General features: G+C 41.5%; 1 protein-coding gene across 2 annotated transcripts in view; it reads right to left on the bottom strand.

Annotated features, from left to right (window-relative positions):
- Positions 1-15,623, bottom strand: part of pcdh15b (protocadherin-related 15b) — a 1,734,278-nt gene that overhangs the window by 92,055 nt on the left and 1,626,600 nt on the right. For both annotated transcript variants that reach the window (XM_073027317.1, XM_073027316.1), the window contains exon 33: positions 323-538. In XM_073027317.1, the coding sequence (XP_072883418.1) occupies positions 323-538 (216 nt within the window). The remainder of the gene's footprint in view (positions 1-322; positions 539-15,623) is intronic.

The following is a 15,623-nucleotide window of genomic DNA, read 5'->3' as shown; positions in this document are numbered from 1 at the left end:
TTGCTTTTTCTTTACTAACCCTTTAGTTGAATTAAGAATTATAAAGCTAAATTGTTTAATTGTATGCTGTTTACTGTCCGATATTTCATGGTACTTATTTGTAGCAGGACAACGAGTCACACAGCATCCGCACAAACAGGTGGGGCTTGCACCACAATCTCACACATTTGCTGGTGCTGGAAATTGTCTTCCCTAGACTTATGCAGCCGACTTATGGAATCAGAGCGTTTCAATTGTTATGGTGAAAAAAGCACAGTAAATGTTAGGCAACCCATTTAGCTTCAAAATGAAACAAAATAATGAAATCGGGTCCAGTACTTACAACAACTTGTGCACTGCTGCTCAGTTCTGTGCCATAGTTGTCTGTAGCAATAACTTCAAACTTATAATATGAGCGCCTCATGTTTCTGAATGTAATGGACGTCTTGATTACACCAGTGTATTCCTCTATCACGAAGCCATCCTTTCCATCTTTTGTGGGTGGTATGATTAGTCGGAACTGAGATATACTGTAGTTTCCACTGTCCTTATCTTCAACCTGAACATACAGAAAATAATGAAATTGCAAGACTGGTCACACATCATGTTATGGATTAAACAGATCTCTGGCACAGAGACAAATGATCGATTTACTTAATGTCTTGACAGGAAGGACAAATATTGAATTGTACTTTTACAGAAAATGAGCATCCGGGCCAGAATTTTTCACCAAACATAAACAGAACTGAGGTGATACAGCAATCGGAACACAGGATGGCATCAGCTGTCTGAGCAGCAGTGCTCGGGCCTGTTGCTGCTACTCAATGAACTGGACTGGTTATCAAGGGAGCAGGCTTTGTCACTGGACAAATAAGCAAGGCAAATAGAAATCAACCTTACTGAGGGTGAATTGAACCAATACCATGCCATGATGTTGCATGCTTAACGAGTCAAAATTTCAATCATACACTGAGCAGCTGGCAGGAGAAAAACAAATGAAAAAAAAGCAGAGAAGCGGGATAGTCATTCAGCTCCCCATCCTTGTGCTTCATCCCATAAAGTCGTAATTAATCTGCACCTCAACTTCATTATCTATCTAAGCTCCTTGTTCCTCCGTACCTTTAACTAAGTAAAATCATTTTGGCTCTCTCTGAATGCTCCGACTAATCCAGCATCCTAAGAGTTTTGAGCAAGAGAAATCCAGATTACCACTTTAATGCAAAAGTGCTGCTGGGCTTCAATTGTAAATGGCTGTGTAATTTAAAGAATCTGCTGTGTTGATTCTCTCAGGGAATAGCTTCATTGTCTCTAACCTATTTAATCCTTTTAAGATGTTGATTATATGGCCCATTCAAGAACAATTATGACACGGGAAGATTGATCCATAAAAGAGAGTCCTACGTAATTACAAAAGATTTTGTGTGGTGTTGAATTTTGCATTGGTGTCAGGAAAAATATCGGCTCCATAAAACTGCTTTGTTCAGCACTACTGGGCAGACAGGAGCACATTTAGCTGTGCTAAGCATGCAGATTGTTCATACTTCTTACCTGCTGAGTGGTAGTCTGATGAACTATCTACTACAATGATGGAAAGTACATTATATACACTGTGCTGTAATACACACTGTTGCAAAAGCATCTTTCAGAGTCAGTGAAAGAATAAATCAAAGATGCAAAACTGATCAACTTTATTCCTGGCTTAAACTTCATGCAAATATGCCTTTTTGCTTAAAGAATATAAATGCAAAATTCAAAGGTAAGAATTTCCCTGAATCCAAACTACAAAAGTTTGTATTGCTCTGATTGCTGAACAGAAGAGCCACAACTATAAAGCTCAGATGAAGATTCCAGATCCAGCCCAGGGGAAGGGTCTCAGTCCACTTCTCTCCATAGAGGCTAACTGAGCTGCTGAGTTTCTCCAGCACCTCATATATTGCTACACACATATAGTACCGCACACATTCATAAGTCTTTTATCTGGAAATACGACCATATCAACTCTCAAAACATTTTGTATATTTACACCACATCAGAAGTCCGGATGTCATGGCCCAATGATGAAGCCTAAAGGCCCGTAGCCTTTCCTGGAGTTGGAGGACTGTCTGTGTATGTGGTGGGAGAGAGGGAAGGAGCTCGTTCTGTTCTTGTGGTTTTGTTCATGTTGTGTTCTGTGTTGTTCTCCCAAGCACTGCAGCATGATATGTTGGTGCCAGAATGTGTGGCAACACTTGGGGGCTGCCGCCAGGTCACCTTTGGGTGTGCTGGTTGTCAACACCAATGATGCATTTCATTATTTGTTTCAATGTACATGGGATAAGTAATTCTGAATCTGAATTTGAACCAGGCTAGTCAGCCCAACTGGTCTTTGCTAGCTCTACCACAAACTCTCAGCACCCTATCTATTTCTTCTCATATTGTTAGGGTATCCTACTTTTTTCTTGCAATATTTCTTTAGTGACACAGTGTGTTGGAGTCGGCCCTTCCAGGCCTTTGAGCCATGCCACTGTAGCGACCCCCGACACCCTGATTAACCCTAACCTGATCCCAGAACAATTTGCAATGACAAATTAACCTACCCGGTACATGGGAAGGAATCGGAGCGTGCGGGGAAAACCCATGCATTCCACGGGAGGAAGTACAGATTCCTCAGAGACAGTGCTGGAGTTGAACTCTGAGCTCTGATGCCCCGAGCTGTAAGAGTGTCACACTAACCGCTACACTACTGTGGCACCCACTGAGTCCTGAAGCAGCTTCCTCTTAAAGACAGAATTTATTTGCAAGCTAAGAACACAGAATCACACCTAGAAAAATCCTTTGAAAAATTAGGCATTTCAGAAGAAACTCTGAAGTTATGAATGATCTTTGCTCCCAGCCACTGAGAAAGATAAATCCAAGGCAGAGAACTGCTGCTGAATAATGCAACGGGATAAACGACTTCAATTATTTCCACAAAGCAGATAACTCATTACAGAAAAAAAGCATCATTGTTTTTTGCTGTCTTGATGACAACTGGCTTTACAAGTTAATTGTTTTCTTTTTAGGAGATGCTCTGCAAATTCCAACTCGAGTCAGTCAGAAGAGGGAGCTACGGCACCATAAACATTGGGGGTAAAAAACGTCTATCAGTCTTCACCATCAATAAAATCTGAATATCAATCAGAAAAGATAAAGACATGCAATTATATTTAAAGCAAATCTCTGATTGTGAAATTCTCTCATTAATTTATTCCACTCAGAGAAAGAGAACTGATGCAAATAAAATTCTGCTGCAGAGCCTACGTTTAATTTTAAAAATAGGCCAGCAAATACAACCAGCTCAGACTGGCATTTTGCTCAAACATCACTTAGTTCCATTCTAAGAACAAAAAAATGTTCATTCTGGTTGTTGTTTGTAATTTAGGATTTTTTTTACTGTGTTATTTGGGTATCTACTTTTACTTAGAATTACAGCAATTTCAAATATCCACATGAAGATTGATAAGAATAAATTTTAGAGAATATTTGAAGATCTTTAAAGAAGGGACCTTTCGAATAGAGGCTAGGTACATTTCCCTCACAAGAGGGAAAGCTAGGGGATCCAAAACCAGAGCTCCTCAATAGTGGGAGAGATAGAGAACTTGCTGAAACTAAGGTTCATTTATTATCAAAGTATACAACTCTGAAATTCTTCTTCTCTAGATAACCACAAAACCAAAAAGGAAAAGAGTGGCAGCACGATCATCAGCCCCCAAATCCCTCCTCCCTGCACAAAAATCAAACAAAAACGGAAGAGGCACATCAATCCCCAAATCCCCTTCCCTCGCACACAAAAAAAATGAGAAAGATCGGGCAAAAAACACAGAATACAAAAAAACCCATAAAACTGAAAGAAAATCCACAGTCCAAGTCCACATCGAAAATAAAGAAAACCTGGGCAACATTCTCCCTCTCCATAGCAGGGCGATCTCAGCAGTGATAAAAAGACAGCCTCCCCTCTCCATAGCAGAGCAATCACACCAACAATAAAAATACACTCTTTCCTCTCTGGCAGCAGAGCAACCCCCCAACAATAAAAAAAGCTGGACACAAAAGAGGCTGCTCCAAGAATTTTTCAAGTTCAGGCCAATACTCTGAGCTCAGAGTATTGAGTGAAGTACCACATAAAAGACTTCAAATTTTGAACTTTTTGATTAACAAGATTGAGGCTTGTGGATTATGAAAGTCAATATCAGATTAGGTAAAAGTTTGCTTAAAGACCAAATGTAGCAAGTGATTGATATTGTCCTCTCCGCACCTTGTGGCACATCAGGCAGCAACTTTTCCATTTCTTTAACTTTTTTTTACATTCTTTAACATCTGATTTTTTACAGGGCCAAGTTGCTAGCCCAATGCACACATTAGTACAGATTGAGAGCGTGCAAGGAGCCAGCTGGATTTGAACCCTGGACCACACACTTCAAAGTCCGATGCAAATGACACTGCAGCACCAGCTAGCATAGCAAGTGGTAGTGCTTTGGAATTTACTGCCTCTGAGGGTGCTGGGAGCAGAGGTAATCAATAGATTCAGAAGAGAATTAGACAAATGCAAAGGTGACAAACTTGCTGGGTTACAGGGATGGAGTAGAAGATTAGGATTGACTAGATTGCTATACAGATAATTGGTATAAACTCGAAGGAAGAAACAACGTCCTTCTATACTTTGACTCTATAATTTGTTCCTGTAATTAATTTCATTTTTTTGCCAAACATAACTTAATTGACCAAATCCCATTAACCAGTGTTAAAAACTGTCATTACTTCAGCATGATTAATCAACAAAAATCAAATAGGCTAATCTAATTTTAATGAACTGATCCTTTCAAGACTCCCACAATTATAACTATGAATAATGGAATAATTTCTTCTATTTTATCAAAAGAAATTCTCCTTAAAGATCAATTGCAATCAGCCTTCAGAAAAACAAGTTCATCAAAAGTCTTAAAAATATTTGTTGTTGTAGCTTATCATTGATTTAAAACTGTTAAAGAGGCTTTCGTTTTCATCGAATGTTCAATACTTGAGAAGGAGCATGTCATAACTGTTTTTATATTTTCAGCCAAACCATAACACTTCATTCACTTTAGGCCTGGGAACAATGATAAACATTGTCACCTTCAAAACCTGACATGAACACACCTGCAGTAAAACATCACTTGGCATTTATGATAACATTTATGGAGCTGAAACAACTTAAGGTCTCAGACCTTTAGTTATATTCCTAAAGTCTAAAAAATTGTTAGACATTATTGCAAATTTATGACATACCACATTATGTATATTCCAGTTAAAAATAAGCTACCCAGCCTGATCCTACCCTCCAGCACTGCGTCTGTAGTCCTGCATCCTCAATATAACTAGCATTTTGAGGGATAACCTTAACACCAGCATTACACACTAACTGTGTTGTAAGTGAAACTAATACAATCCTAATTTCCAACCTGGAGGCTGTGATATTACCTGCAGTACATCTAGATCAGCAAAATATTGAAAACATTCCATCACGTTGGCACCCAATTTATTTCAGAGTTCTCACATCTACGGAATTTTTGTTCCGCAATTTTTATATTGCCTTTTTCCTTTTTAATTCCAAACTTGAAAGTTGGAGATGAAATTAATTTTGATATTTGAAAGGAATTCATGCTAGCATCTGAACCATGGAAATGGAATTGCGTTCGTAGGCAGTTGCTCCTATTTGAGAAGGACTTATTATCAATGTAGTTTTGAGGTTTCTAAGGTGGAAAAAATGTGAAAAGAGTGTCTGACAGGTGGGTAGGTTGAGATGATTCACTCTCTATATTGTAGCTTGAGACTTGTAGTTCAGCTTGAAAACACTACAGCCCAGAAATTTGTCTGTGCCAATTTTCCAGCTTTGAAATAGAACTAACCACCCTCCAAATGCAATTTCGGAAAGCTTAAAGAAGATATTGACATTGATTGATGAAGCTGGCTGATTTGAAAACAATGTTATCACAGAACCACTGAACATTTATCAGAGACAGAGATGATTCATACCATTACAGGTCCTTCCTAGGTGTTTGAGAGGCTGGCAGGATGGAAAGGGTTGGATTCGTTGACTGCTGTGGGTGGGAACAGGATAGTTCCATTGTGCCTTCTCTCCCTACACTGGGGGAAAGGAATTGTCGACATTTTGGGTCAAAACCCAGCATCAGGATTGAGAGTGGAGAGACGAGTTGGCCAGTATAAAGACAGGAAAGGGAGTGGTGAGGAAGGAGTCCAATGTGATTGGTGACTGAAGAGGGAGATTGCACCAGGATGGGAGGAGGATGAGTCACAACAATTGGTGTTTGGGTGGAGCCCAACAGAGCTAGGAGGATTGAATAGACTCTCACACTAAATTAGTAAGGCCGGATAATGGCAACTTCTCTCTTATCATACTTGTCATAGCAGTTCGTGCTTATTTCCAACTTCCAAAACAGTTTGGGTTATGAATGGTTCTCTTGAATGGAACCCTGTAATAACCTGGGCACTGTCTGATCTCATTACTTCTAGATTTCTTTTCCTCTCTCTGTCTGCCTGCCTCCATCTAACATTCACCTGCCACCAATCCCACATCCACCTTTCCAGGCTCAACTTCCCTACCATTTTACACTCCTCCTCAGTCCACCACTCACCTTGAACTCCTGTTTCACCACTCCCCTTCATTTATTTATACTGGCCTTCTTTTCTCTCCACTCTTAGTCCACAACATCAACAATTCCTTTCCCTAACAGATGCTGATGACCCACTAAGATCCCCCATTAGATTTTGTGTTGCTACGGATTTCAGAATTGGCAGGCTTTTGTGTCTCTTCTCTTTTTTAATATATTCTAGTTGAAAGCAAACTCCCCAGCCTAATGACACCTTCCTGTACAGGGCCTGTAGCTCTATGACTCTGACTATGATTCTGCAGGTCATGACCCTTCAGAGATGATGGTTCTTCATCTGCCACTCTTTCATATCCCTATTACCTTCCAGGTGAAAACTTTTCCTCAATTAGCCTCTGATCCTTCCACCAATTACAACAAATCTTCATTTCCTGGTTTGTAATCCATCCGTTTAGGGAAATACTCTACCTAGGTCATTTCATTATCTTATACATCTGAATTAAGTTTCCCCTTCATCAAGTTGGTGGCTTTCAATGGTGTTGGGTCAGTAAAGGCCTGATTTGGGACTTCACCTTTTAGCACAGAAAGAAACACTGGGAAAGTGGCTTTAATGGAATGCTGTCAGTCAAGGAAGTAATGTCTTCAACAAGCTTTTGCAATATTTCTAACAACCAGCACTTCAGCAATCCTAGTAATCCCTGGGAGAATAGATTGCTGGATATATGCAATAGAAGTTTGTTATCCAAGGCACAACATCCAAGCTTGCAAGGCAACAAGATTCGGAAGAACTCAAGAGATCTGAACACATCTGCAGAGGAAAATAAAAAAGATATGTTTTTTGTTGAGATCCTTCATCTAAACTGTTCAAAATGCCAACTGTCCATTTCCCTCACAGGTGCTACCTCACCACTGAGTTCTTCCAGTATCTTTTTTGTTCAGAACTCTGGCATCTGCAATTTCTCATATCTTCAAAGTTTCTGTGAAAACTCCATTCATCCATCCACCCATCCAGCCCCAGCCATTCCCCCACCCATCCACCAACCCAGCTACTGTCCATTCTCCCATCCATTCACCCATTCAGCCCCTGTCCATTCCCCCATCCATCCACCCATCCAGCCCCTGTCCATTCCCCCATCCATCCACCCATTCAGCCCCTGTCCATTCCCCCATCCATCCACCCATCCAGCCCCTGTCCATTCCCCCATCCATCCACCCATTCAGCCCCTGTCCATTCTCCCATCCATCCACCCACCCATCCAGCCCCTGTCCATTCTCCCATCCATCCACCCATTCAGCCCCTGTCCATTCCCCCATCCATCCACCCATTCAGCCCCTGCCATTCCCCCATCCATCCACCCATCCATCCCCTGTCCATCCATCCATCTACCCATTCAGCCCCTGTCCATCCATCCATCCATCCACCCATTCAGCCCCTGTCCATTCTCCCATCCATCCACCCATCCATCCCCTGTCCATCCATCCATCCACCCATCTAGCCCCTGTCCATTCTCCCATCCATCCACCCATCCATCCCCTGTCCATCCATCCATCCATCCACCCATTCAGCCCCTGTCCATTCTCCCATCCATCCACCCATCCATCCCCTGTCCATCCATCCATCCATCCATCCACCCATCTAGCCCCTGTCCATTCTCCCATCCATCCACCCATCCATTCCCTGTCCATCCATCCATCCATCCACCCATCTAGCCCCTGTCCATTCTCCCATCCATCCATCCATCCCCTGTCCATCCATCCATCCATCCCCTGTCCATCCATCCATCCATCCATCCACCCATCTAGCCCCTGTCCATTCTCCCATCCATCTACCCATCCAGCCCGTCCATTCTCCCATCCATCCACCCATCCATCCCCTGTCCATCCATCCATCCATCCACCCATCTAGCCCCTGTCCATTCTCCCATCCATCCACCAACCCAGCTACTGTCCATTTCCCCATCCATCCACCCATCTAGCCCCAGCCATTCCCCCATCCATCCACCAACCCAGCTACTGTCCATTCTCCCATCCATCCACCTATTCAGCCCCTGTCCATTCTCCCATCCATCCACCCATCTAGCCCCTGTCCATTCTCCCATCCATCCACCTATTCAGCCCATCCATTCTCCCATCCATCCACCTATTCAGCCCATCCATTCTCCCATCCATCCACCTATTCAGCCCCTGTCCATTCCCCCATCCATCCACCCATCCAGCCCCTGTCCATTCCCCCATCCATCCACCCATCCAGCCCCTGTCCATTCCCCCATCCATCCACCCATCCAGCCCCTGTCCATTCTCCCATCCATCCACCCATTCAGCCCGTCCATTCCCCCATCCATCCACCCATCCAGCACCTGTCCATTCCCCCATCCATCCACCCATCCAGCCCCTGTCCATTCTCCCATCCATCCACCCATCCAGCCCCTGTCCATTCCCCCAACCATCCACCCATTCAGCCCCTGTCCATTCTCCCATCCATCCACCCATCCAGCCCCTGTCCATTCCCCCATCCTTCCACCCATTCAGCCCCTGTCCATCCATCCATCCATCCACCCATTCAGCCCCTGTCCATTCTCCCATCCATCCACCCATTCAGCCCCTGTCCATTCTCCCATCCATCTACCCATCCAGCCCCTGTCCATCCACCCATCCAGCTACTATCCATTCTGCCATCCAGCCATTCCCCATCCATCCCTGTCCATTCCCCCATCCATCCATCCTATCCCCCATCTATTCATCCATCCAGCTGCTGTCCATTTTCCCATCCATCCACCCATCCATCCCCTGTCCATTCTCCCATCCAGCCACCCATCCAGCCCCTGTCCATTCTCCCATCCATCCATCCATCCATCCATCCATCCACTGTCCATTCCCCCATCCATCCATCCATCTCCTCACCAATTCTCTTTCCTTCTTTTGATGCACCCTAAACCTACCTCTTTGAACATTGGCCTGAATAGATCCTTGTTTTGGTGGCTTTAATTGGTGCAGGTCACTCCCAATAATGAGGCACTCAGCTACTCAGCAGCGTAGGTAGAATATGCAGCATGAAGAAATCATGTTAACTAATGGGCATCACAGCATTAACTTTGGGCCTGTGCTCACTGAAGTTTAGAAGAATGAGGGGGATCTCATTGAAACCTATCAAATATGAAAGGCCTAGATAGATAGAGAAGATGTTTCTTATGGTAGGGGAATCTAGGACCAGAGGGCACAGCCTCAGAATACAAGGATGTCCCTTTAGGTTAGAGATTTACCCAGAGGGTGGTGAATCTGTGGAATTCATTGCCACAGACAGCTGTGCAGGCCAAGTAATTGGGGATATTTAAAGTGGAGGTTGATAGGTTCTTGATTACTAGGGGTGCCAAAGGTCATGCGGGAAAAGGCAGGAATGTGCCTGAAATTGTAGTGTGTGAAGGAAGAGAAGTGAGTGCAGTTACTATTACAAGAGAGAAAGTGCTCAAAAAGCTGAAAGACCTAAAGGTACATAAGTCACCAGGACTAGATGAATTGCACCCTAGGGTTCTGAAAGAGGTATCATTAGAGACTGTAGTAGCATTAGAAATGATCTTTCAAATATTATTAGACTCTGGCATAGTGCCAGAGGACTGGAACATTGCAAAAGTCACCCCACTCTTTAAGAAGGGAGGAAGGCAGCAGATAGGAAATTATAGACCAGTTAGTCTGACTTCAGTGGTTGGGAAGATGTTAGAGTAAATTGTTAAAGATGAGGTGATGGAGTACTTTTGACACGGGACAAGGTAGTACAAAGTCAGCATGGTTTCCTTCAGAGAAAATCCTGCCTGACATACCTGGTGGAATTCTTTGAGGAGATTACAAGTAGGATAGATAAAGGGGATGCAGTGGATGTTGTATATATGGACTTTCAAAAGGCCTTTGACAAGGTGCCACACATGAGGATGCTTACCAAGTTAAGAGCCTATGGTATTACAGGAAAGTTACTAACATGATTAGAGCATTGGTAGGAGGCAGTGAGTGGGAATAAAAGGATCCTTTTCTGGTTGGCTGCCAGTGACCAGTGGTGTTTCGCAGGGATCAGTGTTGGGACCACTTCTTTTTATGCTGTATATTAATGATTTAGATGATAGAATACATGGCTTTGTTGCCAAGTTTACAGATGATACAAAGATTAGTGGAGGAGTAGGCAGTGTTGAGAAAACAGGTAGGATGCAGAAGGACTTAGACAGATTAGGAGAATGCGCAAGAAAGTGGCAAATGAAATACAACATTGGAAAATACTTTGGTAGTAGAAATAAATGTGCGGACTATTTTCTAAACTGGGAGAAAATCCAGGAATCTGAGATGCCGTGGGACTTGGGAGTCCTTATGCAGAACACCCTGAAGGTTAACTTGCAGGTTGACTCAGTGGTGAGGAAGGCAAAAGCTATGTTAGCATTCATTTCAAGAGATCTAGAATACAAGAGCAGGGATATGATGCTGAAGCTTTATAAGGCACTGGTGAGGCCTCACCTTGAGTATTATGACCAATTTTGGGCCCTTCATCTTAGAAAAGATGTGCTGGCAATGGGGAGGGTTCAGAGGAGGTTCACGAGGATGATTCCAGGAATGAAAGGGTTATCATATGAGGAATGTTTGATGGCTCTGGGTCTGTACTCGCTGGAATTCAGAAGGATGAGGGGGGGATCTCATTGAAACCTTTTGAATGTTGAAAGGCCTAGACAGAGTAGATGTGGAAAGGATGTTTCCCATGGTGGGAGAGTCCAGGACAAGAGGGCACAGCCTCAGGGTACGGTTTGAGGAGAAGAAAAAAAGGATCAGCCATGATTGAATGACAGAGCAGACTCAGTGGGCCAGATGGCCTAATTCTGCTCCTATGTCTTATGGTATGACGTTGAGAGGGATAATAAATCAGCCATGATAGAATGGTGGAGAAGACTCGATGAATTGAATGGGCTAATCCTGCTGCTATACCGTATGGTCTTATTAACATAGTGCCTTCTCAAGACAAAGGAGGTGCAGGTTCATCCCATATCTTGATCAAAATCCTAGTTTCGGGGCCTGCTGAATTCAGCGCCCTGTGATTCAGTCAGAGCTATCAGGGGCATAAAGGTACTTTCCTATTTATTTTTTACAACTCCTAGATTTTGTATGAATGATACTTGCTCAGTTTTTACTCTAATTGACAAACATTACAGCAGAAATCTTGGGAATGCTTTTTCCCAATGTAATTCCCTATCCCTGTTTTTATGTATGCTCCATCCACTTTAACCCTAGCAGATCTTGAACCAATACACCATTTGGAATGAGTTACCACAGGTAAAATTCAGCCAGACTCATTAGTAAAGGTCAGGTGCCTAGTACCAGTTGTTAAGTTGAAGAACGTTTCGCATTTCCATGTATGTAGTGTTGATTATTAGGCAGAATGCAAAAGATGCATTCATTATAAAGCACCAGTAAATATCAGCTATTGTTCCACTTGTGCAGTTTCTTTTCATAACATAATAAATTAAAACACTTTGATTTACTTAGGAATTACAGGAGGAAGAAGATTAAAAGTGATGTGCAGAAGATGGATAGTGATTTGCACCTACTAGAGTTAATTAGGCTATCTTATCTCATACAAGCAGACATGCTCTTTCCTGATTTCATTGTGCACAGAGGGACCTAATCATATTCTGAAAGACCAAATGCCATGCAAATTGTAAGGCATTTACAAGTAAACCTAAGAGTGTTTGAATGTTTTACCTTCACATGAAAGCAAATGTGCATTTGTTATAATTTTATGTTTTTAGGGAGGTGTACTTTAATGTTCATCAGTGTGGAGGATTTCAGTATGGGATGAGTGAAACTCTTCCTTCAGCCTGTCAGTTCTGGGCTATTCTAAAGGTTATGGGGTGGTGGTGGGGAGGGGTTTGTTCTATTTTTTTGAATTTACATATGCTGCAATGGTAATTTATCTGTATCTACTGCATATTTGTGACTTGAGCCCAGTTTTGTGCTGTGGAGGATCTACAAAAGCTAAGTGTATATTGGCGAAGCTGAAATCAAGTTGTAAACGCAAGAGATTGTGCAGATGCTGGAAATCCAGAGGAACACACACAAAATGCTGGAGGAACTCAGCAGGTCAGGCAGCATCTATGGAGAGGAATAAAAGATGTTCATTTGAATAATTTTAATGATGTTGAAATGAATGAAGGGAGGAAGGCTACCATTAAATTATACATTATTCACTGAACTTTAGTATGATACCAAATTCTTCAATTTTATTACAATACATAAAGGGTTTAAAAAAAGAATTTCATTCCTAAACAATCACATACTGGTTAAACTTCCTTTAACCTGTTACAATGAACTGATGTTTAGGATTCATGTCTGAGGGAGGAACCAAGCCATTCAATTTAAATGCATTTAACTTTTCAGAATTATTTAAATGTATTTGATTAACAATATTTATTTTGCATTCATCAGATGAATGAGTGTCCTATTGATCATTAAATCTCCTTAGTCTGATCAATTCTTGAATGCATTTAGATGCCTTTTCAAACTTAAGTCAGTACAAGGACTTTGAAGAGAAATAATCACATCAAATGGTAGAAAAAAGGAAAGCCGGCTTATAGAATATTAAGAGAGATACAGTTGGGAACAGCAATAATACTTTTTTCCCTATTGCACAAGGAGCTACATATGTGTACTATCTACAAAAAGATGTTTGTTAAATTAAATGGTGGACGTTGCATGATGGCAAAGCTTTCAAAAATTTCAGGTTCAAGGTTATTGTATGGGTAGTCATACCCAGGATATCAATACCTTGAAAGTTAGCTATTTTGCAGCAGTAGCATAGTAATTTTACAAATATAAATTACTGAAACTTAAATTAATATATGCATAACTTGCAAAAAAATGAACAATTTAGAGAAAATAGATAATTTTTAGAATGATCAGGTAATTGACAGGGAATTGGTACAGAAAGGAGAATGGGGAAGATTATCCATGATAATATTAAATGGCAGGGCAGGCTCGAGTGTCTGAGTGGCCTACGCCAACTCATATTTTCTTTTGCTCTTGACTGGTTAAGATCTTGTGCCTTGCAACCATTTCTCTCAGGCCCCAACAACCACTACCATTATCTCCACATATTCTTCTGTGCCCTCAAACCTCCAGCAGCCCCTGCCCCAACTACCAACCCAGTATCCCCACTCATGCTCCACCCAATTCCTGATTCCATCTCCCTTCCCCTGACTTTTCCTTTCTGGATACACCACCAACACCCTCAACCCTCTCCTTCCACCCTTTATGACCATCTTTTTTCTATTGATTTCACAATAGCTGAGCAAGCAAAGGGAGCGATTTTAGCACATTATAACTTGCAAATTGAAATACCTCTTGAACTGGAGGTTATGGAGAATTATGTGTAAACATTTGTTCACCATTCTGCTCAATCTACACCATTTTCTAGGTCCATGTTCCTGAGCTTGTAAACCCACTTCCCTAATGATTCAGGAACAGCCTCTTCCCTTCTGACATCAGATTTCTGAACAGTACATGAAAACTATCTCATTATTTTCTCTTTTTTGCACTATAATGTTTTATGTATTTATATTGTAATTAATAGTATTTTTAATGTATTGCACTGTACTGCTGCTACAAGAGAATAAATTTCACAACAGATGTTGGTGATAATAAACCTGATTCTGAATTCTGAATTCTTCTGCCCAATGGAAGACGGAGGAGAGAGATTATGGTCTTTTAATGCAGCTGAGGATTTTTCATCACCGTAAGTATGTTTTGTATAGTTGTAATTAGTAATGAAGGGACAGCAAAATCTCCATTGTATTTCCAAAACAAAACAGTGGACCACATTGACACACTAATTTATTAGCATCTTGGAGATAAGGGATCAAAACAATAAGAGTATCAAGTTATGCTACTTCTCACTGAGAAATTGCCCCTGAGTATAATGGTTATTTTGAATCCAGTAATATTTGACAAAGTGTGTAAAATGTGAGGCTGAAGAGCTGTCAGAATTTCATGAATAAAAATAACATCTTTTCTCTTCTAGTCAGAGGATAGTCAAAAGGGACCCATAAAGATCTAATTGTGGCAGGGAATTCTCCTTACTGATCTGCCCCTTGTGACAAGATGCAGTATTTATTTCTATGACTAAGGCCAGTTTTCTAACAATAATTATTTCTGCAGAGACTATACATATTACCAGACTGTTTGACCAGACTGCTGCTGATTTGTCTCCTTTTGTCAGTGTTAAAGTGATTGTGTTCTGGGAGTGGGAAGATTACTGCAATAATCCATATTACTCTGGTGTTTAATTTGTGATGCTGCCAAATTAGTGAGGATTAATCTTTGTAAGGAGTTATGCAGTTTCTCATTAAGATAAGATAGGAAGCATTTCAGTGGCAGGGAGATGGGGACCAACAGGATTTGAGTTTTATATAATTTGTTCTATTTGCTGGAATGTGTGTGTCACTGACAAGGTCAACAATTATTACCCATTTGCAACTGACCTTGTGAATGGTAAACTGTATTCCTTAACTATTGTATTCTTTGAGGAGAAGGTGCTGCCACTGTCGTTTAAGTAGGGAGTTCCATTAGCTAGACAAAGTGATATAAAGAAATGAAGACTACATCATTCAAAGTCAGGACAATCTCTGGCTTGGGTGCGAGCTTGGCAAGTTCCTAACAATGTATTTTGTATTCACTGGGAATAGTAATTGTGGTAAAAGCAGTGCCTCAGGAAGGTGGTACCCTCACTAAAGACCTTCACCATCCAGGACATGTTCCCTTCGTATTACCACCATTGAGTATTGGGGGGGTGGGACTGGATACAGGAACCTGAAGACACACACTCGGGATTTTAAGAAAAGTTTCTTCTGTACCAACAGACTTCTGACCAGTTTGCGATCCAAAAAACACTACATTATTATTCGTCTTTTGCACTATTTATACATCTATGTAACTTATAGTAATTTTTATATCTTGCACTACTGCAAAACAACAAATTTCATGACATCTGTAAGTCAA

This window comes from Hemitrygon akajei, chromosome 23, assembly GCF_048418815.1.
Source record: "Hemitrygon akajei chromosome 23, sHemAka1.3, whole genome shotgun sequence".
In the NCBI taxonomy this organism is placed as follows: Eukaryota; Metazoa; Chordata; class Chondrichthyes; order Myliobatiformes; family Dasyatidae; genus Hemitrygon; species Hemitrygon akajei.
This window is presented reverse-complemented; position numbering and strand designations above follow the sequence as displayed.